Source organism: Scyliorhinus canicula, unplaced genomic scaffold, assembly GCF_902713615.1.
Source record: "Scyliorhinus canicula unplaced genomic scaffold, sScyCan1.1, whole genome shotgun sequence".
NCBI lineage: Eukaryota > Metazoa > Chordata > Chondrichthyes > Carcharhiniformes > Scyliorhinidae > Scyliorhinus > Scyliorhinus canicula.
Genome location: NW_024055751.1, coordinates 1,049,030 through 1,074,036, shown reverse-complemented (window position 1 = coordinate 1,074,036; position 25,007 = coordinate 1,049,030). Strand labels below are relative to the sequence as shown.

Sequence of the window (25,007 nt, the reverse complement as noted above, 5' to 3'; positions counted from 1 at the left end):
ACAGCAACTTAAAGCTGACATTAATTTTAAAGGGATGGACAATGAGAGAAGCAGGAACACCGATATCTAAATGTGATGGGTTTGTTTGCCTGAAATGGGAAATTGTCCGATTTCTCCTCAGCGGGAGGAAAGTCAATGAAGATATTTTGCTGAATCCTGGAATGAATGAGATTTACTCTGTCTCTAACCCAGGGTGTATCTGAGCTGGGAGCACTGGTTGTATCAGACTTGGGGCTGAGACCTGTAGAAATCCGAGTCTCATTGAACAGATCTAGACATAGAACAGTACAGCACAGAACAGGCCCTTCGGCCCTCAATGTTGTGCCGAGCCATGATCACCCTACTCAAACCCACATATCCACCCTATACCCGTAACCCAACAACCCCCCCCCCTTAACCTTACTTTTTATTAGGACACTACGGGCAATTTAGCATGGCCAATCCACCTAACCCGCACATCTTTGGACATCTAATATCAGCAAAGTGGAAGCACCATTAATTAAGCGGCTGTACATTTAAATCACAATTGGAGGAAAAACCCTTTATTATTTTTATTTTAGTCCGAAATATAACCAATAGATTCTCATTGACATGAATTAACGGTGTCCATCAGAGCGAGGGAAATGTTCACAAAACTGGGTTTACCGCTGGATTTATCAACCGTTCTGTTGATGATCTTCAAGGGGATGGCTTCATGTCCCACCACACAGGAGTAAGAAGCGCCGCTGGCCCACTCCTCCGCTGCAATGGATAACAGGCTGTACATGAAGAAGGAGCTATTGCCGTTCTCCGCCATCACCTCGGTGTTCTTGTAGTTCCCGGGATTCACCGGCTTGTCATTGACGGTCCACTTGACGAAGATCTCTCGGGGGGAGAAACCTCTCACTAAGCAGCTGAGGGAGACGAATCTCTGGGCGGAGACGTCTTCAGCCGAGGGCAGGAGGACAGAGACGGACGGTTCCCGCGGATTGGGATCTGCAGAAAATGTACAATAAATGTCAATAAAATGGGGAATTCCGGTGACAATGGAACCGCGGGTTGAATGTGGGAGAAATGTGTTTTGTGTTGGATTTTAAAGGTTTCCATTTTCCACTCTGGGATCTGTCCGGGTTCCCAGCTCGGAGCAGAGGTGGACACAATCCTTTTCCCTGAGAATTTACGGATGTTGGTTCGAAAGTTTCAGAAAGTGTACAGCAGGGGAAAGGCCATTCGGCCCAACTGTTCTGTGCTCGTGTCTCAGCTCCACACCAGGCTCCTCCCACCTTCTCCCAAGAGGATTTGGAAAACTGCCAATGTGACACCCTTATTCAAAAGGGACGGAGTCAAAAACAGGTAACTATAGGCCAGTGACCTTAACATCTGTCAGTGGGAAACGGTTCGAGCCCATTATAACGGATCCAATAGCTGAGCATTTAGAAATACACAATATAATCAGCAGAGTCAGTACGGCTTCGTGAAGGGGAAATCATTTCTTGACAAATTTAGTACCCTTATTTGAGGTGATAAGGAGAAGGCTAGAGAGAGGGGGGCCAGTAGATGTAATATACAGGAATTTCAAAACTGTGTTTAATAAATGAATGTACTATTCCCAGATTTGCAGATGACAAAAATAGGTAGAAAGGCAAGTGGTGAAGATTACAGAATATCCACAGAGGGACAGAGAATGTGAGGTTAGACACTTTGGTAGGAGGAAGAACATAACGGAATATTATTTAGATGGAGAAAGACTGGAGAAAGCTGAAGTAACGGGGGAATTGGGGGTCCTCGTGCAGAAACCACAAAAAGAAAGTTCTGCAGGATATATGGAGACAAATTGAATGTTGACATTTACTCCAAAGGGAATAGAATATAAACATGGAGCAGTCTGGATAAAACTATACAAGGCATTCCCGTACCGGCCTCCCCGAACAGGCGCCGGAATTTGGCAACTAGGGGCTTTTCACATTAACTTCATGGAAGCCTACTTGTGACAATAGCGATTATTATTATTTTGTTAGACTACACCTGATACACTTTGAATAGTTTTTGTGCCCTCATCTAAGGAAGTCAGATTGGTTTTGAAGGCAGTCCAGAGAAGGATCACGAGGTTGATCCGGAGTATGGAGGGATTTTCTTATGAGCTGAGGGTAACTTTGCTGGGTTGGACTTCTTGGAGTTTAGAGGAATAAAGCGACCTAATTGAGACATGAAAGATTCTCCGGGAGCTTCTTAGGATAGACGGTGAGGGGGGCAGCATGGTGGCACAGTGGTTAGCATTGCTGCCTACGGCGCTGAGGACCCGGGTTCAAATCCTGACCCTGGATCACTGTCCGTGTGGAGTTTGCACATTCTCCCCGTGTCTGCGTGGGTTTCACCCCCACAACCCAAAGATGTGCAGGATAGGTAGATTGGCCATGCTAAATTGCCCCTTAATTGGAAAAAATAATTGGGTACTCTAAATTTAAAAAAAAAAAAAGGATAGACGGTGAGAGATTGTTTTCCCCTGTGAGAGCGTCTAGGAGCAGCGTGCAGGATCACAAAGTAAGGGTTCACCCATTTAACGCAGATGAGAAGGAATTTCCTCTCTCAGAGGGTAGCGAAGCTGCAGAATTATTTAACGCAGGGGGCCTGTAGATTCTGTGTCGGTCGGTATGTTCAAGGTTGAGAAAGACATATTTTAAATTAGTAAATGCGTCAAGAGATATGGGGATAAGGCGGGAAAGAGGAGTTGAAGATTATCACAGCAGATCAGTCAGGATCTCACTGAAGGCTGGATCAGTGTTGATGGGCCCAATGGCCTCCATCTGCTCCCAAGTCTTGTGGTCTATGGTCTCACTCCATCTAAACCCAATATCACTGCTTTTAATTCATTGTTCATTCATCCGCATATCAATTTCCCCCTTAAACTCTAAATGCCCAGAGGATTCAGTTAGTGGATTTACCAATCAGAATGGACCATAAATACCCTGAATGCTAAATACTGACCGCTGCACTGACACTAGAAATAGACACAATGACTCACTTATTGCTTCAATCTCTCCACTCACCTATTTTTTTGTGAATTGAAATTCTTAAAGGAGTTGGCAGGTCCTGATGGCTCGCCACACAGTCAAACACAGCCCCACTCAGCCAGGCTTGTGTCGAGATGTTTAATTTACTGACCACGCTCTCAGTATCTGCCCCAGGCTGGTTGGCAATCTCTGATTTCAGCGGCTTCTTTGCTTCGCTCCAGGATACGTTAACTCCATAGGGAGCATTTGAAATGACGCAGGTTAAGGTTACAGTCGCCTCCAGTAAGACCTGTTCTATTGGTGGTGGCAGTATTGTTACTGAGGCATCAGTGCAAACGGAAGGATCTGTGAATGAAAAAAATGGAAATCAACCCAAGTTTCATCTTCAGAATCAGGACAGCAGGATTTAGCCTTCACTCACTCAATGGGAATAAATCAACTTCGAAATAATAACCTCTAATGATCGCCTTTAATCTTCTATACACAACGGAAAACCAGTTTGGTTTGTGAAAACTATTCTCATTTTGAAATACAGTCAGCCCCGATACCATTCTAATGAATCTGTATTGCAGCATTGCCAATACAAATATTCCAGTCCTGATCTCAGAAACCTAATGCTGAAGGCTGAATTATAAATAGGTTGGATAAACATTCCAAAATCTTCGTTCCGAGCTGGTTTCAGTAAAGGGTTCCAGACAGCCATTGCCTCTGCAATTTAATCAGCTGTCTCAGGATAAAGCTGATATCAAATCCACCTCATTCCCTAAATTACTTCAAGTTAGAGGGAAACATTTATTTCTATACTGATCAAATCCTGAATGGTGAGCAATCCTAATGCATCTCTTACATCAGAATGAAACACAAACTACATGGCAGTAAATTAGAAGTTGTTCTGTGCTTTGTACTAACTTTAGTAAATTCCTGATTTGGATTAACATCAGAGTGCAGGATGATTTATTGTTTCCCCTGTTTGTGTCTCTTACCAGACGCGGTGATGTTGTGACTTTGGGTGACCTCTTGATGAGTGACCTGGCAGGTATAGACCGCTTTGCTGAACCATTCCCCAGCGGAGACTGTCAGCCGACTGCTCACCGAGAAGTTCCCGTTCACTTCACAGGCGGGAGAGGTGATAATTCCTGAATCCATGGGTTGTCCATTCTTCAGCCACTTCACGTTAATTGAGTTTGGATGGAAATCGTTAATTGAACAGACCATGGTGGCAAATTTCTTGCTTGAGATTTCTTCACTGGAACTCACGGTGAGGAGAACATTTGGATGGATGTCAGGTAGAGGACCTTCAAGAAACACAAGTTAGACATTTCTTGAAGAAGATGTTGTGACGAATAAAATGTTTAATTATATTTTAACAGTTTCTCTGTTGTCACTATTTCTCGCAGGAATCAGAACTGTGCAGAGAACCATCAATGTGTTATGACCAAAGATTTAAATAAAGTAATCAAAGCGTCTGTTTCTCACAGATTCCACAACACTTACATGTCATTCCAATGCTCTTGTCTGAGACGCTGTGTCGAACCTCACAGCTGATTTTGCTGCATGCCCCCTCTGACTCGGTGATGGTTAACTGGCTGCTCAGGGTGTAGGTTCCCTTCTTGTTTCTCACTGACGGGTATTTCTTAACACCAGTGGTGATCAGCTGCCCATCTTTCTTCCAGGTAAGACTGCTGATTTCTGGGGAGTAGTCCATCGCCAGACAGCCAAAGGTGACGGAGCCGTCGGTGTTGTGTTGCTGACAGGAGGAGACCAGGCTGTAGAGAGTGGGCGGAGACGGTGTCGCTGGGAGAGAATGGCCCATTCAACAAGTTAGACTCTGGGATTGTATTTATTAAGCAACCAAACATTTCTAAAATTCACGAGAATTATGCGTTTATTCCAACATTTTTCCATCCACATTTCAGCTTCTATTAGTTTTATCATTTGAGAATCACCACCTGTTTGGCCCCTCATTAGAAACGTACATATTTTTCTCCGTCCATATCACCTGGCATAAAACAACATTTTGATGTCATCAGAATGATGTAAATTTCATTGGATTGAAAGCGAAGAGCGGATGATTTTTCCCATTATTTCAGCCATCATGTTCTCCAAAATGTGAAACCCCGCCGTAGTCCTGGAGTCTGATTTCTCCTTTTGAGAGCTGACTGGTGGTGATTTAACCCGAGGGCCACCACATCCCAGGCCAGGGGCAAGGTTGGAAATGGGGGTCTTTATGAATAACCTCAGCCGGTCCAGCAATTGAACCCGCGCTGCTGGGATCGCTCTTCATCACGAACCAGCCGTCCAGCTATCTGAGCTGTGTACGTCATAATCCAGCTAACTGAGCGGTGTACGTCACAATCCAGCTAACTGAGCGGTGTACGTCACAATCCAGCTAACTGAGCTGTATACGTCACAATCCAGCTAACTGAGCTGTGTACGTCACAATCCAGCAAACTGAGCTGTGTACGTCACAATCCAGCTAACTGAGCTGTGTCCGTCACAATCCAGCTAACTGAGCTGTGTACGTCACAATCCAGCAAACTGAGCTGTGCACGTCACAATCCAGCAAACTGAGCGGTGTACGTCACAATGAACAGCATTCCGCCTGTCACTGAGACCGGGCTGTCTGCAATCCCCCGCACCCCGCCCCGCGCTCCCTGTTCGTTCCCCCATCTCTCTGCCATTCCGGGGGATCTCTGCACCTTTCACCTGCTCCCTTCACTTTCTTTCAGCTGTCTGCTCTTTTAGACGGCTCTCCGGCTTTCCCCGACATCTCTGCCTTTTCCTTTGTCTCTCCGCACTTTCCTCCATCTCGTTCTGCTTTGTCCATGCGCTCTTCACTTTTCCCGTTCTTTGGATTTTGCCCCGGTTCCTGGTACTTTCCGCGGTTCTTTCAGTTTTTTTGCCATTATTGTGCGCGGAATCTTACCGCTTATCGCCCACTCTTTGCTGAGTTTTTTCCCGATCACTGCAATTCTCCCAGCTCTCTGCACCTTCCACCGGCTCTCGGCACCTTTCCCCTGCTCTCTTTCTTCCAGCTCTCTGTCCTTTGCGACGGCTCCCTGAGCTTTCCGCAGAATCTCTCCCCTGGCTCCCACATCTCTGTGCTTGCCCCCCTCCTCCCCACCACTCCCTTTCCTGCCCTTTCCCTGCCTCCTTGCTCTTTCTCCCGGCTCCGGCGCTTTCTCCCGGCTCCGGCGCTTTCTCCCGACTCTCTGAACTACCCCCGGCTCTCCCCAATCCCGGGCCAACAGACACATGTGGGCACCTCTCGTGATCATGTCCCACTCCAGTTCTCTCTTTCTCTCTCGTTCCAGACATTCCCTCGCTGATTTAGGGACCGTGAATAAGAGAGAATGAAGAGAGTGAGTGAGTAACTGAGTGAGGGTAGGAGAGTGAGTGTGGGTGAGTGAGTAACTAAGTGACGGTAGGAGAGTGAGTGTGGGTGAGTGAGTAACTGAGTGAGGGTAGGAGAGTGAGTGTGGATGAGTGAGTAACTGAGTGAGGGTAGGAGAGTGAGTGTGGGTGAGTGAGTTGGGTGATTGAGGATATGAGAGTGTGGATGAGTGGGAGAGAATGGGGGGTTGACTGAGTGAGTGTAATTGGGTGAGGGTGTGTCACTGAGGGTGAGTGAGTCATGATGGGTGAGGGACAGTGAGTGAGAGGTGGAAAATAAGTGAGGATGGGTGAGTGAGGCCTGGAGGGTGAGTTTGTGAGTGAAGTTGTGTGGTGAAGGTGAGTGGGTGAGGGTGGGTGAGGCAGGATTGGTGACTGCGGGTGAGTGTATGCGGAGGGTGAATGAGTGAGGGTGAATAAGTGGGAGTGAATGAGTGAGGGTGGTTAAGGCTGTATGAGTGTGGCTGTGAGCGAGGTGTGTAACAGAATTAGTGGGTGAACTTGGGTGAGTGAGGGCGCTTGAGCGGCGGAGCATGAGTGTGGGAGCGAGGGTATGTGATAGTGGTTGAGTGAGTGAGGGTGAATGAGAGAATAAGAGTGGATGGGTAAGAATGAGGGAGTGAATGAGAGCGGGTGCATGAGTGAGTGAGGGTGAGAGGCGAGGGTGATTTAATGAGGTTGGGTGAGTGATGGCGAGTGAGTTAATGAGGGTGTGTGAGTGATGGTGAGTGAGTGTGTGTAAGTGACAGTGACTGAGAGCGGTGTAAAAGTGTGGGTGCATGAATGCGTGTAAGTAAGGGTGGCTGAGTGAGGATGTAAGAGGGAACATGGGTGAGTGAGGGTGTGTGAGGATGGGTGAGATTGTGAGTGAAGGCGCATGGGTAATGGTGGGTGAGAGACTCCTTGTGAGTGAGGCTGTGTGAGTGAGGGTGTGTGAGTGAGGGTGTGTGAGTGAGGCTGTGTGAGTGACGCTGTGTGAGTGAGGCTGTGTGAGTGAGGGTGTGTGAGTGAGGCTGTGTGGGTGAGGCTGAGTGAGGCTGAGTGAGGCTGTGTGAGGGAGGGTGTGTGAGTGAGGGTGTGTGAGTGAGGCTGTGTGTGTGAGGCTGTGTGAGTGAGGGTGTGTGAGTGAGGGTGTGTGAGTGAGGCTGTGTGAGTGAGGCTGTGTGAGTGAGGCTGAGTGAGGCTGTGTGAGTGAGGCTGTGTGAGTGAGGGTGTGTGAGTGAGGGTGTGTGAGTGAGGCTGTGTGAGTGAGGCTTTGTGAGTGAGGCTGTGTGAGTGAGGGTAGTGAGTCAGGGTAGTGGGTCAGGGTGGGTGAGTGAGGGTAGTGAGTGAGGGTGGGCGAATGCGAGAGGATGGGGAGTGATGGTGGGTGTGATGTTGAGTGAGTGGGGCTGAGTTAGGGTAGTTTACTGAGGGTGGGTGAGTTGGTGAGTGTGAGTGAGAGAGTGAGTGAGTGAGGTGAGTGATTGTGGGCGTCAGTGAGATCGAGTGAATGAGAGTGGGTGAGTGAGAGTGGGTGTGTGAGTGTGTTAGTGAGTGTGGGTGACTGAGTGAGGGTAAGTTACTGAATGAGGAGAGTGAGGGTGGGTGGGTGACTGAGTGAGGGTAAGTTACTGAATGAGGAGAGTGAGGGTGGGTGGGTGACTGAGTGAGGGTAAGTTACTGAATGAGGAGAGTGAAGGTGGGTGGGTGACTGAGTGAGGGTAAGTTACTGAATGAGGAGAGTGAGGGTGGGTGGGTGAATGAATGGGGCTGAGTAAGTGAGGACAGTGTGACAGAGGGTGAGTGAGCATGGGAGGGTGAGGGTAAATGAATAAGGGTGAGTGTGTGAGGGTGTGAGACTGAGCTTGAGTACGTGAGGGTGAGTGAGTGAGTGTAAGTGATTGAGGGTGAGTGTGTGAGGGTATGTGACTGAGCGTGAGTACATGAGGGTGGGTGAGTGAGGGTACGTGAATGAGCGTGAGTGTGTGAGGGTGTGTGACTGAGCGTGGGTAAGTGAGGGTGGGTGGGTTAGTGAGGGTAAGTGGATGAGAGTGAGTGTGTTAGGGTGTGTGACTGAGCTTGAGTAAGTCAGGGTGGGTGGGTGAGTTAGTGAGGGTGAGTGAGTGAGGATGGGTGATTGATTGAGCTGAGTGATTGAATGAGGATGAGTGAGGGTGGGTGTGTGACTGAGGGTGAGTAAGTGAGGGTGGGTGGGTGAGTGAGGGTGAGTGAGTGAGGATGGGTGATTGATTGAGCTGAGAGACTGAAGGAGGATCAGTGAGGGTGGGTGTGCGAGGCTGAATGAGGTTGGGTGCGTAGGTGGGTTACTGAATGAAGGTGAGTGAGGGTCGGTAGGTGAGTGAATGAGGCTGAGAGAGTGAGAGTGGGTGAGTGAATAAAGCTGGGTGAACGAGGAAGAATGAGTGAGGGTGTGTGAGTGAGTGAAGATGATTGAGGGTGAGTAATGAGGGTAGGGTGAAGGTGTGTGACTGAGGCTGAATGAGTGAGGGTGACTGAGTGAGGTTCCATGACTGAGGGTTAGTGACGATGAGCGAGGTGAGGCTGAGTGAGTGAGGGTGGGTGAGTGAATCAGTGTGGGTGACTAAGGTGAAGTGAAGGTGTGTGAATGAGTGCAGGTGAATGAGAGTGAGCAATTTAGGTTGGGCTAGCAAGTGTGAGTGAATAAGTGTGAGAGAGAGATGGTGAGTGAGGGTGTTATAGTGCGTGAGGCTGTTTGAGTGAGTGACGGTGTGTGAGTGAGGGTGTGTGAGTGAGACTGTGTGAGTGAGTGAGGGTGGGCGAGGGAGAGTAGGTGAGTGAGGGAGATTCAGGAAGTGTCATGAGTGCATCTGAGTGAGTGTGTGTGAGTGAGGGGTGTGAGTGACGGACGGTCTGTGAGTGAGGGTGTGTGAGTGAGGGTGTGTGAGTGAGTGAGGGTGTGTGAGTGAGGGTGTGTGAGTGAGTGAGGGTGTGTGAGTGAGTGAGGGTGGGCGAGGGAGTGTAGGAGAGTGAGGGAGATTCAGGGAGGGTGGCGAGTGTGTGTGAGTATGTGTGAGTGAGTATGTGTGAGTGAGGGTGTGTGAGTGAGGATGTGTGAGTGAGGGTGTGTGAGTGAGGGTGTGTGAGTGAGTGAGGGTGGCAAGGGAGTGTAGGAGAGTGAGGGAGATTCAGGGAGGGTAGCGACTGCGTGTGAGTATGTGTGAGTGAGGATGTGTGAGTGAGGGTGTGGGAGTGAGTGAGGGCGTGTGAGTGAGGGTGTGTGAGTGAGGGTGTGTGAGTGAGGGTGTGTGAGTGAGGATGTGTGAGTGAGGGTGTGTGAGTGAGTGAGGGTGGCAAGGGAGTGTAGGAGAGTGAGGGAGATTCAGGGAGGGTAGCGACTGCGTGTGAGTATGTGTGAGTGAGGATGTGTGAGTGAGGGTGTGGGAGTGAGTGAGGGCGTGTGAGTGAGGGTGTGTGAGTGAGGGTGTGTGAGTGAGGGTGTGTGAGTGAAGGTGTGGGAGTGAGTGAGGGTGTGTGAGTGAGGGTGTGTGAGTAAGGGTGTGTGAGTGAGGGTGTGTGAGTGAGGGTGTTGAGTGAGGGTGTGGGAGTGAGTGAGGGTGTGGAAATGAGAGTCGGTGAATGAGGGAGATTCAGGGAGGGTGGTGAGTGCGTGTGAGTGAAGGTGGGTGAGTGAGTGTGTGTGAGAGGGTGGATGAGTGAAGATTTGTGAGTGAGGGTGGATAATTGAGGGTTGGTGAATGAGGGTGTGTGAGTGGGGGTGGGTGAGTGTCTCAGGGTGGGTGAGTGAGTGTGTGTGAGTGAGTGAAGACGTGTGAGTGAGGGAGTGTGCATTAGTGTGTGAGGATGTGTGAGTGAGGGTGTGTGAGTGAGGGTGGGTGTGAGTGAGTGAGAGTGGGTGAGTGAGGGTGAGTGAGGATGTGTGTGTGAGTGAAGGTGTGTGAGTGAGGGAGTGCGCATTAGTGTGTGAGTGTGAGTGAGTGAGGGTGCGTGAGTGAGGGAGTGTGCATTAGTGTGTGAGGATGAGTGAGTGAGGGTGAGTGAGGTGGTGTGTGAGTGAGGGTGGGTGTGAGTGAGTGAGTGGGTGAGTGAGTGAGGGTGTGTGAGAATGTGTGTGTGAGTGAGTGAGGCTGTGTGAGTGAGTGACGGTGGGTAAGTGTGTGTGAAGGAGTGAGTGAAAGGACAGCATGCTGCTGCAGTGGTAGCCCTGCTGCCTCACAGCGTCCAGGTCCCAGGTTCGATCCGGGCTCTGGGTCACTGTCCATGTGAAGTTTGCACATTCTCCCCGTGTTTGCGTGGGTTTCATCCCCGCAGGGTAGGTGGATTGGCTACGTTAAATTGCCCCTTAATTAGAAAAAATGGATTGGGTACTCTAAATTTATTTTTAAAAAGGAGTGAGTGAGGATGTGTGAGTGAGGGTGTGGGAGTGAGTGAGTGAGTGAGTGAGTGACCGTGGCTGAGTGATGATTCACAGGTGCTCCCAGCCATTAGGACGATGTTTCTCTGGATGATTTTCCGCTCAGACTCAGTTTCCTTTTGTCTTGTCCACAGCCGTGCTGGGGGCTCCTCCATTCGGCTCCACCACCCCCACCTCCTCCTCTTCCGCTCCATCGATCCTGTCCTGATTCTCCACATTAATCAGCTTTCAGTAACACCGGCTGTGTAAAGTCAGACAGCAGTGTAGATCACTGGGCAGCTACTTTAATACTTTCAGTAACACCGGCTGTGTACAGTCAGACAGCAGTGTAGATCACTGGGCAGCTGCTTTAATACTTTCAGAAATTGAACAGACCACACTCCTACAGATAGAGTACGTGTATGTATGTGAGATAGGTGTTAGAGGGAGAATAAAATAATTTGCAAGGGAGAGTTTCTGTGTGAGAGTGTGTGAGGGGATGTGTGTGTGTGAGATTTTGTGTGTGAGTGAGAGAGGCAATGTGTGTGAGAGTGTGTGTAAACGGAAGATTGTGTGCGTGAGTTCGAGATAGTGTGTGTATGATTGAGTGTGTGACAGAGATTAGAGAGCATGTGGGTGTGTACCTCAGACAGTGAGAGAGAGAGACCACGTGTGTCACAGAGAGACAGAATGTGGGGGCGCGTTTGTGTGTTTCTGAGAAGGTGTGAGTATGCCAAAGAATATGTCTCTGTTTGAGTGAGAGAATGTGTGTTTGCGAGATACTGTTTGTGTGGGAGCGTTTGTATCTGTATGAGGGAGAGACCGTGTGTCTGAGAAGGACAGATTGTGCGGCCGAGTTTGTGTGTTTCTGAGAGAACGTGTGAGAGAGTATGCCAAAGAACATGTCTGTGTTTGAGTGAAAGAAAGTGTGTTTACGAGATATGTATGTACCAGTGTTTGTGTGTGTGAGAGAAATAAGTGTTTGTGTGAGTATGTTTGTGTTTGTGTATGAGAGTGTGCATGTGCGAAAGAGAGATTTTGTGTGAGAGACACGTGACACAGTGTGCATGAGAGAGCAGGTGAGAGAATGTGTGTGTGACAGGGTGCGTGTGTGTGTCTGTGGAAGTGTGTGTGAGAGAAAGGGAGAGAGATAGTATGTTTGAGATTGTGTGTGTGAAAGAAGGATTGATTCTGTTTGAAGAGCGATTATGGATGTGAGACTGTGTGGGAGACGGAGATCTGTGTGTCTGATATAGTGTGTCCGTAATAGAGAGGGAATGTGTGAGAGAAAGAATGTGCATCTGAGAGAGTGTGTGTCAGAGAGAAAGAGAATGTGAGAGAGAGAGAGTGTGAGATACTGCATGCCTGAAAGAGATAGATTGTGTGTCAGAGAGAGAATGAGACAGTGTCCATGAGAGAGAGAGGGCATGTGCCAGGGTGCACGTGTGAGAGTGCGTGAGAGCGAGAGAGTGAGAGAGTAATAATGTGGTGGCGAGTTTGTGTGCGTCTGAGATATTGTGTGTGTGTATATACGAGAAATGTGTGTGAGAGAGAGCCTGAAAGAAAAAATGCTACGTTTGAAGAGCGATTATGCATGTATGTGAGGGAGAGAGACGGTCTGTGTGTTTGAGAGTGGGTGTGAGAGTGAGGCAAGGTGTGTCAGAGATTTGGTGAAGGAGAGTGCGTGTGAGAGTGAGAGAGCGTGTGAGCGAATGTGTGTGAGTGAGAGAGCGTGTGAGTGAAAGTGTGTGTGAGAGATCGTCACAGTGTGTCTAAGAGTGAGACTGTGAGAGTGTGATTGTGTGTGAGGCACAGTGTGTATGTTTGAAAGAAGTATTGTGATTATGTGTGTGAGAGAATGAGTTTGTGTGAGGCTGTGAGAGAATGTGTGTAAGAGAGCGAGAGTGTGTCTGTGTTTGTGATGATGCATGGGTGCACCAACATCTGCAAGTTCTCTTCCAAGACACTCACCATCCTGATTTGGAAATATAGCGCCATTCCTTCACTGTCGCCGAGTCAAAATTCTGGAACTCCCTCCCTGACAATATTGCAGATAGACCTCCGCCACATGGACTGCAGCTATTCAAGGATGCTTCACATCAAAACTTTCCCAAGAACCCTTAGGCATATATAATAAAATCTGGCCTTGCCAGCGCCTCCAGAATCCTAGGATAGGATTAAAAATATAATGCAAAGGGATTTCTCCGCTGCACTGACCCATTAAATAAATCAAGGACTGCCATAGCACGGAATGTAACCCAATAAATCGCTCTCTGCATTGCCTAATCGAAAATTCCCAAGACCAATACACCACTGCTTAAAAATCAACCAAATCTCCTTTTCCAGCCTGTCTGGCGTTGCTGAATTCTTTCTGACTGTCACAATCTGGATTTGGAATCCCCTTTCTGAGTCGCCTGGTCAAACATCAAGTACAATTTCCACATTCCACACATATACAAGTTTTATTGAAGGACTTGATCAAATTGTACTCCCTGAAATACTGGAAAATGAAGCAGAAGATTTATAACCAGCCAGGAAGATTCCTGGTCCCAGCACAGTGACCGCGCGCACAGAAACTGAACAGACATAAATGGCAACAATCGAGTTCCAGCAGATAGATCTGTTCAATCTGTCAGTTTCATGAAACTGTTTGATTCTAATTTATCAATGGTCAACTTCCGACAACAATAATTTAGTGACTTATTTGAAATTAAACTGACATTAATTTCAAAACTGCATTCGGTTTTTAACTATTTCTCTCTGTCTATCTCAAAATTCGATAATTGGGCAAAAAGTAGTTTTGCTGAAAATGAGCAGATTAAATATCACAGATTCAGGGTAGATTAATGACGGAACAGAGACTCAGTGACAGGGCAATAATTAAACAAACCAGGAAATATTCACATTACCCACTGATATGTTCTAAAAACACAACTAAATATAATCAGCAAAAGAATCAGGGCAAAAGAATGTAATCAGCAAAAGAATTTAGCTGCACACAGCAGTATAATGAAATGTATGGGTTCCTAAATTAATTTTAGATATTATTAAAATTCTCTAAACCATTTGAGATATTGCACGCCAGGATACAACTCAATTGTAGGAGATCATTTATGTTGAATTAATTCTCACTGATATTGTATTGTGAGTTATTGTTAATTGTCAGCTAATTCTTTATTCGATTATCTGTACTATAATAATAAATATAATAAAAATAGCATTCAATAATCCCCAATTTGTTTTTACCCAGATCTTTATGAAATAATTGGGGTTTAATTAAAACAACCTGACAATCAAACAATGTTGAACAGTAAACTCCAAATTACTCGATGGAATCATCTTAACATTTAATTGACTATATTCACATTTTATTTTTTTTACTCCAATTGCTCTATTCGACCTACAAATGTGTAAAATATGCGCCTTTCTGAACACATTGATAAATAATAAACTCCATCTATTCTCAGAAAGTAATGAATATAACGAGAACAGCTCAGTAATATTTATTCTAATCATTTGCAAAACTGACCCATTATGAGCAAGTGGAGTGGAAAATTTGTTGTTGAATTTAGCATTTAATAAAATTTAAGCCGAAAGCTAAGATATAATCATTCTTTCTTTCCTATCATCTGTTCTTCCTATAATTCTATCGTGTGTAGAGCACAGCCGTGGGAGACAGGGTGTCATTATAAAATGCAAAGGTACTGTTAACCTTTTGTAAATAAATAAATCGGTTTGACATTCAAGCTTTTACTTTTCAATCTCTTGCCATATGCAATCTGAACTTTCCTATAATACAAATAAAACCATGGGAACAATTCCTTGATTGGCAGCGACTTCCACATCTCAGAAAACTGTTTCAGGTTAGATTACTGATAATTACCTCGCTATCCAACTACGCATTACAGTGAATATATAATGTGGTTGCAGCGGCACTGAAATAATAGATTAACTGGAACTACAAAGTATTTCCAGCCGAGAAACCGGTCCGGCCATGTCAACCTCGTGCAGGACACAGCATGATTGTGAAAGGTGATTAATGATGAATTATATTAATCGAAAATAACCTTTGGTTAATATGGAGTTGTATCACCGCATTGCAATTGTTTGAATTATATAAATGTTACTATGTTCTGCATGGGCGTTTCAGTCACTATTTCGTTTAATCTGGAAGCATCAGTTAAAATTACAAAATGCATCAATATATCTTTATTCGATTATTTTCTTAAGCTTGGCTGTTTTCTCCCGACAATCTCCCTTCAAGCATTTTCAAACGCGGAGACTGTTTGCATTCAATCAGAAAACGTGTAACCGCTCAGTGTCACCGAGTTTAAACAATGCAGAAACAATGCAGAAACGCTAAACCGTTTCACAGATCTTAATCATTTAAAGTCACCCAGATACACAATCTCCTCAGCAGAACAAAACACTAAATCACATCAATTGAACAAAACACTAAATCACATCAATTAAACCCGTTTATGGAGAAGCAACTCAACTCTACATCGAACAAGATCAAACTTAACATTGCAAGAAAATATCAATATCCAGCAAACCAGCTGGTCACCAAATGTATGAATTATTTAACTAAACAGAAATGTGGAATAACAGCAATAGCATTGCGAGGAGCTGGAATATTAACAACAAATAAATATTGAAACTTAACCAGTTTTTTCATACTGAGTCATTTTTCATACATATTTAAATGCTTTTAATGATTGCAGTTGATGGTAAAAGCTGCAACCATCAGATGCCACCGAGATTAAACTTTGCACAAACGGCAAACTGATAGCAGCAACACTTGTGCTCGGAAAGGATTAGTCGTAAAACGTGGTTTAGTTTAATCTGCAATTTTCACTTTCTTCACGTGCAGAAACAATCTCCCTGTTCTCTGCCGACAATCCAGCGACAAGCAGTTTCCAACACGCAGACTCTGCATTCAATCACAAACCGAGTAACCGCTCAGTGTCACCGAGTTGAAACAATACAGACACGCCAAACCGTTTCACAAACCTTTCTACACAAAGTCACCCAAAAACATTCCTCAGCAGGAAAACACCAAATCACATCGCTGAAGGAATGAAACATCATAGAGAAGCAGCTCAATTCTACAAACACTTCCAAAAGAATCACATGTAACATTGCAAGAAAATCTCAATTTAAAATGCACCAAACCCTCATGTCATCAAATGAACGAACAGGTAAACTGAACAGAAAACTTGAATAAATCATCAGTACTTTCAGTAAGCAGAACATGGTCAATAAGATAATACAGAAACTTTAGCACATTTTGTCAATGTTGGGCTCGATCTCAAACACTTGTGCGGAAGACGGTACAAGCTGCAGATATTAGATAGAACCGAGATTAAACATCGTACAAACAGACGTTTTGTATTTAAAGTAACCCAGCCACACAGTATCCTCAGCAAATAAACACCAAATCACAGCAAACAGGGACTGAATCCCTCAGCAGCATCTTTCTGTCAAGAAACCGCGGGATTCTATGTCCCCCTTTCAGCAGAATCAAATGAAACATTGCAACAACATCTCAATACATGATCCACCAAAACACATTTCAGTGAACGAATGGATTTTGAAAATGCAGAAAAATATAAAACAAATACTCAAGTAAAACAGTTGGTAAATAATGGAATGGTTCTTACCTGCAGTCACCGTCACCATGGTGCCTTGTCCCCAGTAGTCGAGATAGTCACAGTGTCACATTCCCTGGGCAGCTCCGTTCAATAACCGGACCTGCACAAAATAGACAGAAATCCACCATTATTTTAAATATTCACAAACCAACGGCAAAGAAAATTCACGATTAATTTTCAGGAAATTATATTAATATTTGTGGATACCGTTCTCTCTTCATAAATGACCGAATGTTTTACATTTCACAGACATGCAAATGTAATTGAAAACACCAACAGTGACTAAATAACGACCACCAATTTTCCACATTAATTATTATTATTTTGTCAGTGCTGGAAATAAATAATACATCACTGTAAATAAAGTTGGATTGTAAAAGCGAGCACTGAGCCAGCCTCAGTGAATTAGTGCTGAGGGGCTTTTTGTATTAACAGTAACTGCTGTGCCCCAGCTATCACAGTGAGACACAGCGTGTCAAATACTGCGGCAGACTGTTAACTGTAAAATACAGAGATTTAATTTCACTGTTCACTCAAAAACCTAACTGTCTCTTCCAAGAGCGAATGGGTGAGTTATTTCAGCTTGTCCTGGTCATTACATTTATAAAGAGGATCGGAACACTTTAAAACCTTCTGTGCATATTTCGCGTGTCGGTCAACAAAGATAAAGTGGAAGATTTTTATAGCTTTTTGCAAACTAATATTACTTCCAAACTTTGTTTTATTTAAAACTCATTGACATTGACAATCCTGCTGTGGCGCTGATCACCAATTTGAACAAACTCTTTCACTGAGGTTTTTGTATGAGGATGTCGCTGTGCACAGCACTGTGACCCACTGTAGTCACAGTGACAGATACCCGCACAAAAACTGCACCCACTCTCTGTTCAGTCCTGCCGCTCAATATTCACTTCAAATAGACGTTTGCTTCTGATCTAATTTACAATTTAATTAATCGTGTATAAAACACAATGTACAAAGCTCTGCTCTAAATTATAGACAGATTAAAACAAGTATCATATTCAGGTCAGTAATTGCTGAAACTGAGGCATTACATATAAACACAGTCACATTGATATCGGTAGGTTTGTTAGGTTTTACTGCGAACATTTGTCTGTCTCAGTTGTGTCAGACGCGGTTCGTTGTCCGGTTCTGACCACCGACATTAATATTAGATTTGGATCAAGTGCTGACCTTCAGGTTAAGGTGCAAGTTGCTGAATTCCCTCCCGAGCTGTTCTTGTGCGGGTCCAGCCCTGGTTCCTCTCGCTGTGGTGTCTTGCACAGTAATAGATGGCGGTGTCTTCGGTCTTCAGGCTCCTCATGGCCAAAGCGAAGATGTTGTTTGAAGTGTCTTTGGACGGAGTAAATCGGCCCTGAATCCCTGGCGCGTAGTAGATGGTGTTGGATGAATCGTAGTAGTAAACCAGCCACTCCAGCCCCTGTCCGGGAACCTGGCGGACCCAGTTCATCCCGTAGCTGCCAAGATTGAAGCCGCTGGTTTTACAGATCAGTGTCAGGGAGCCTCCGGGACGCCCGGTCTCTGCCTCTGGCTGAGTCAACACAACATCCGACTGGACACCTGTAAAAATATATCAAAAAGCCCGAGGATTAATGCTGGTGAAATGATTGGCGACTCTGGAACATTCTAGAGAGAGATTAACACTGAGACAGTAACAGTGAGAGACTTGGACAATAAAAACTACTCACGGGATAAGAAAGTCAGCAACAAACTGAGAGAAATGGCCCACCGCATCCTTCTGGTCATTTGGGGGAAATGGTTGTGTCAGGAACTCAGTGAACAAACCAGCTCCCGGACTGTTGGATTCGGGTCCCAGTGAGCGGCATTTAAATACCCGGCAGAAGGGGGCGGCTTTCCAGGCGCCGCCTGTTGATTCCCTGGTGGAGGCGGCGACTGGATCCACGTCCCACCTTCCACACCCCCAACAGAATGGACTCAGATATTTACTATAAGTTATTATTAAAAAGTGACATTAGATCGGTATATTTGTTTGGCTGAATGGATTCATTGTAATGTCTATCCTCATCCGAATGGAAAATTATATTTGAGCATCTCTGAGTAAAATCTAATTCCATTATACATTAAGTCTCTTTATTTCTGCACTCCAATATAAAGGGATGAACATAAACAGAATAAATTACATTTATCAGGGTATAAATCGTCTGTCTATCCAATTACAACAGCAAAGTATAATTTATCAGACTAAATGTAACTAAATGAGGGAATGAATGACGTGATTACATTTGCAGTGCGGATGGCCATCACTGTACAATGTGGGTCTGTCGACAAGAAGAAACTCTCATATTACACAATGTCTCTCTTTACATTTCTCGATTTGCCCCTGAGCCTCAGACAGTCCTGTGAACATTAGCGGTAAAAGAAGCCGCTTGCCTGATAATTCAGCAGTGAGTTGACAGAGAAACATAAAATTCAGACCAGCTTTTGACAGAGAAGTTAATGAATCAGAACGGACGCGGCGATCAGCAAAGTTATCCTTTAGCATCCAAATCGTTGCCGCTAATTTTACTGACCAGCGGCTGTCTAACATTCACTGCTGTTGGGAACACAGGATATCAGGACTTTGCGGCATATTACACAATATCACAGGAATAAATGTTTTATTCTCCACGAAAGCAGGTCATGAACTGGTCATTTCTCCACTCATTGGCAGCAATGAGAGGGACTGTTAAACAATTGAAATCCAGACAAATTAAACTGTACATAACACGGTGTTAATCGGGTATAAGAGATCAAGGAGATCAAGAATTCGGAGAATATTCTAGGAATCCCCGCGAGTTTAATGCAGTTTATTTACTTTAAATTAATTTTATTTTATTTTTTGTAATTGAAGTCATCTTATTGAACTTGTGGATTGGGTCCATTAACACCACTCACTCTCACTTCATTAGGCTCTTAACAAACGGACTTTAATAACTAGAGTGACCTTTCCTCGGAACTAATATAAATTAAATAGCATCTGGTCAGTTAACTATTTTCCCATTGTGTTTAATCTCATAGTGAACAAAACATTCAGTGAATATATTTCTTTGCATGGATCACCATTTAAAACGTTTACTTCATGTGCGACTGAAACATTTATTGTTTGAATGAATAAATCCCATTTAATCTATTCATATTCAGGCTAATCTGCCCCACACAGTATTTGGCAGCAATCCAGCCGCCTGCAGTCAGGGAGGCTCGAATGTTCAATGTTGTTTACAGGAAGCATCTGGATTTGTTTTTCAGAGATCTGTTTGCTCAGTACTGACCGCTTGGCTGCAAGCCAACTTCAAATTCTTAACATTGTCAATGAGGACTATTTATAAACAAATCTACCCAGCAACAGTACTGGAGATCATTTTATGTTTTAAATTGCGAATTTATTTGAACTGTTCCCATCTCTAAGGAAAGGAGAGTTATCCAGCTATTCTAGCCTCTCTTAACAACACTAACCGGCTGGAGGATCTCCCCCACACCTCATAACATTGTGATGATGGATAGAAATACAAGCAGACTATCAGACAGAGGGTACATTTTGTAATAGATAAACACGTAATTCATGTGTTTTCCCTTTATTCTTCCATGGAATGTGGGACTCACTGGCAAGACCACCATGTGTTCCCTGTCCCTAATTGCTGTTGAACTGAGTGGGCCAGCTCAGAAGGAACTGAAGAGTCAGACATGTTGCTGTCTGACTGGAGCCACATGTAGGTGAGACCAGGGAGGGATGTCAGATTTCCTTCATTGATGATGCAGAAGGGATTTCATGGTCACCATTATTATGTATTCCATATTTATTAATTGATATGGGGGGCCTCACGGTAGCAGGGGGCCTCACGGTAGCATGGTGGTTGGCATCAATGCTTCACAGCTCCAGGATCCCAGGTTCGATTCCCGGCTGGGTCACTGTCTGTGTGGAGTCTGCACGTCCTCCCCATGTGTGCGTGGGTTTCCTCCGGGTGCTCCGGTTTCCTCCCACAGTCCAAAGATGTGCGGGTTAGGTGGATTGGCCATGCTAAATTGCCTGTAGTGTAAGGTTAATGGGGGGGGGGGGATTGTTGGGTTACGGGTATACGGGTTACGTAGGTTTAAGTAGGGTGATCATTGCTCGGCACAACATCGAGGGCCGAAGGGCCTGTTCTGTGCTGTACTGTTCTATGTTCTATGATATCAAATTCCGCCACTGACAATAGTGGGATTTGTACCTGAGTCCCCACAGGATTAGACTGGGCCTTTGGATTACTGGTACAATAACATGAATACTACACCACCACCTGCCAAAAGATAAAGGGATGACTGCTTTTATGTAGGGATGGATGTTGGTTGGATGCCTGAATATTTTAAATGAGGAATCAGTGAATGTGGTTGATGGATGGATGGATAGATGGTCTGAAAGATGTTGTTCCACATTCTCAATTTTGCGCTTGATAAATTAAAGCAGGTCCTTCATAATTTGTGGATAGCACAATTGCGTCACAACTCCAGGGTCCCAGGTTCGATTCCGGCTTGGGTCACTGTCTGTGCGGAGTCTGCACATCCTCCCCGCGTGTGTGTGGGTTTCCTCCGGGTGCTCCGGTTTCCTCCCACAGTCCAAAGATGTGCAGGTTAGTTGGATTGGCCATGATAAATTGCCCTTAGTGTCCAAAATTGTCCTTAGTGTTGGGTGGGGTTACTGGGTTATGGGGATAAGGTGGAGGTGTTGACTTTGGTTAAGGTGCTCTTTCCAAGAGCCGGTGCAGACTCGATGGGCCGAATGGCCTCCTTCTGCACTGTGAATTCTATGATACTCTATGAATATGATAATTAGTGCCAGACTAATATATTCGGTGGCTGAAGCTTTTCTGGGTGAATTCCATCCCCAGACTATCGGGAACTGACGAGCTGGACGTCACTAAGAGGAAAGTAGAGATATTCCTGCGGTTCTAGTGATTCTTCTCTGCTGATGGCGAATCTTCATTTCAAAGACAGAAAGCGGGAACATGATTACATTGAGGAGGGACGGTTGTAATATTGTGTGCATGTGGTCATTTCATGTACAAAAGACAAATGGATGGCAGGAACTCATTCCCAGGGTGGCGAGGTGAGTCGCCAGGTAGCATAGGTTTAAGGTCCGTGGGGCAAAGTTTAGAGGAGATGTGCGAGGCAAGGTTCCATCCACAACCGACGAACAATGACAATAATTTACCATCCGCAAGATGCACCGCAGAAACCCATCAAGTCTCATTTGAAACGTCTTCTAAACCCAGGCCCATTACCTTCTCGAAGGAAAAGGCAGCTGACACATGGGAAGGTCACGACCTGGAAATTCCCCTCCAAATCACTCACTATCTTGACTTGGAAACATATCGCAGCATCTTCGATGTCGCTGGTTCAAATGACTAGAACTCCCTCCCTAACAGCACCGTCAGTGTACCGACCCCAGAGTGACTGCAGAGGTTCAAATAGATAGCACACCACCACTTTGTGAAAGACAATTAGCGATGGTCAATAAATCATGGCCGAGCTAGCGACACCCGCACCATATAACTTAATTTAAAACTGTACCAATTTTTATGAAACGACGGTAATTGGTGAATTCAATTATTTATATTCATAATTGAATGAAGATTGATGTGTATAATTACTATGTTTCTGAACATTCGTGGCCTGGTCCTTCTCCGATGGAAGATATAAACCATCCCACAGGAGATTGAAGATGCAAAATCATAACCAATATCTGAAAACAAAGTGGACAGATAAGACTGTAGCAACTATTGACCGATCTCACTCATAGCAGGACTGGAAAGGCCTTTGCTAGCTTCACACTTTAAATACATCATCTGCTTGCAGGCCGAATGTAGCTGGAAGCAAGGTGTGGTGTTTGTGTCGCAAGATTTACTCTGGGCATGATCTGTTCCCTATACCACAAGTCTACCTCTTCACCTTGCTTTCATCAATCTCAATAAACATTCGGCACCGTCAGCAGAGCAGGGACTATAAGATTTGGGGATAATTGGCTGTCTGTCAAAGCTCCCCTGTCTCATTCACTTCTTCCATGGCAAAATGCACTGCATTGTACAGGTTGACGATTCCACTTCCGACAGATTCTAAGTGAATAATTGAGTAAAAGAGGACCGTGTGATTGACCCAACTCTATTCGGGAGCTTTCACTTCAAGCTGCTGATCTTTGCATTCCCTGAAGATATGGATGAAATCCACTAGCACACTCCGTCAGGCTGCAACCCCTACAACCTTTCAGTCATCAAAACGGAGACAAAATCACAATGCATCCGCATCAGAGAATTCCTCCACGCTGAAAATTCTATCATCCAAACAAAACCTCATCCACAGAGACTCATGGACTCTGTCCCCAATGCCTGTAACTTGTTCTTCCTTGCCATAAGCATGAGGAAAACAGTGATCGTGGACAAGGTGTTGCACTTTCTGCCTTGATGTAGAACTTGATGCTGACATGGGGAAAGCAGGTACTACCTTTGTTTGACTCATTAAAATGTCCATGGAATAACATCAAGCTTTGGAATGAGCTAAGGGTTTATAAGGCCTAAACTCTCAGCAGAACCTTAGGTCAACAAGTTAGAACAGTGGCAAGCACAGTTGCTTCATAGCTTCAGGGTCACCGGTTCAATTTCCGCCTTGGGTCACTGTGCAGAGTCTGCACATTCTCCCCGTGTCTGCGTGGGTTCCTCCGGGCACTCCTGTTTCCTCCCACAGTCCTAAGATGTCCAGGATAGGTGGATTGGCTATGGTAAATTGCCATTAGTATCCAATAAAGGTCAGATGGGGTTACAGAGATAGTGTGGAGATGTGGGGATAGGGTGGAGGTACGGGTTAGGTAGGATGCTGTCTCCAAGGGACTTGATGGGCCGAATAGCCTCCTTCTGCACTGTAAATTCTATGATTCTATGAACCTTGTTGTATGTCTGTGAAACAAGGAACACTTGCAGCTGTCAAGAAAAATAGCTAAAAAAATTTCATCTTTGTTGCATTATGTGCATTATGGATATTTACTGGCAGGACAAAATCAGAAATGCAGCAGTTCTCTCAAAGACAGAGCTTCCAAGTCCCTTCAAAACAATCAAGAAGTGGTTTGCACGGTTCTAGTGTGGTCTCCAAATGGAAGATGGCCACATGACCAAGGAATTTCCACTTCGCGAAGCAGCCGGGGCCACGCATCCAGTGGGGAGCCAGATATTCCACTTCAAGGTTTCTTCTAAGTGTGACATAATGTCCCTAAATCTAAATATTGAGCATCGCAATTGGGTGTGACCAGCAGCAAACGAAAAAAAATGGCGACACTTCCGGTGGGCTGGTGTGAGCCACCAGGACCAGTGGATATAGCAGCTTTGAAATAGACACAAACCGAGATTATGAAAACCCAGAACGACAATTGGGAGCTTCATCTGCAACACTTGCGTCAAAATCAGTGGATATTTGTTGTGTATCTGTTGGAAATAGAAGGATGCCTGTGACCTCAGTGAAATTCAGTTGTACACAACATGATGTGTTTCACACAACGACACGCAAAAATTCGCTTTCGCACACACACTCGAAACACAGACACAATCTCTCACACATGCATTCGCTCTGTCTTACACGCACACCCACATTTCCCATTCAACTTAAGATCCCATCTTAACTTCCTTGGAGGCTTTGGAGACAATGACCCCAACCGTCTTTCAGCTGGTATAATGAACCAACGAATTCGCCCCAACATCATGTACGTTAAGGTGAATGTTAAATTTCCTATGGACTTCATACAGGGCCCAGGCAAACACTCCTCCATTTAACAAAGATGAACAAAAACACGCGACCAGGGATTGTGCCGCTTTGCTCTGGTGCTGACCTCACTGCGCAAGAATTAGCCACCAACAGCTGCAATGAGTTAAACCTGAGATTTTAGCAGCTCCACAGAACGCGATGTGATATTACATTTGTGGAAATGAATTATTGACCCATCAACATCATGGATCATACCTGACAACGACATTTTCACAGTAACTGCAATTGCAAAATTTGGCCAGCAGATGGAATTTAAATCGAGATGCTTTACATTACATGAAGCAGACATTGCCTCAATAATTACTGCACTAATTCCTGTCTCTGTTAATTTTAAATTGGGTTCCACCTGTATTTTTGTTCGACTAGACTATGTCTCTGTTCACATTACACGACACTCTGTTTCAATTAATACTGCACCAGTACATGTCAATGTTTATATCACACAATCACTGTGATCCTGTTTTCAATGGATCTGATCTACCTTTGCAGTTCACCCACATCCAGTCCTGAATAGTAATGAACAATTAAACAAATAGTCGGAGCAGGAGCCTCAATAAAATTCCCCTCTTCAATGATGGTGGAGCCCAGCACGTCAGTGCAAAAAAACAAGAGTGAAAGTTTCTGCCAGAGGTGCCGAGAGGATGGTCCATCTCGGCCTCCTCCGGTGGTCTGCATCATCATGGATGTTAGTCTTCAGGAAATTTGATTCCTCCACACGATATAAAGAAATGGCTGACAGCGCTGCAAACGTTATTCGACCTGGCAACATTATAGCAACAATACTGAAGGTTTGTG

At 45.1% G+C, this 25,007-nt stretch overlaps 1 gene segment (V, D, J or C); it reads right to left on the bottom strand.

Annotated features, from left to right (window-relative positions):
* Positions 1-568: 568 nt before the first annotated feature.
* On the bottom strand, positions 569-18,167 carry LOC119960919. The segment is given in 7 exon segments: positions 569-975; positions 3,027-3,335; positions 3,974-4,285; positions 4,485-4,784; positions 16,422-16,468; positions 17,681-17,993; positions 18,122-18,167. Coding segments are annotated over 7 exon segments (1,719 nt in total).
* Positions 18,168-25,007: the final 6,840 nt, after the last annotated feature.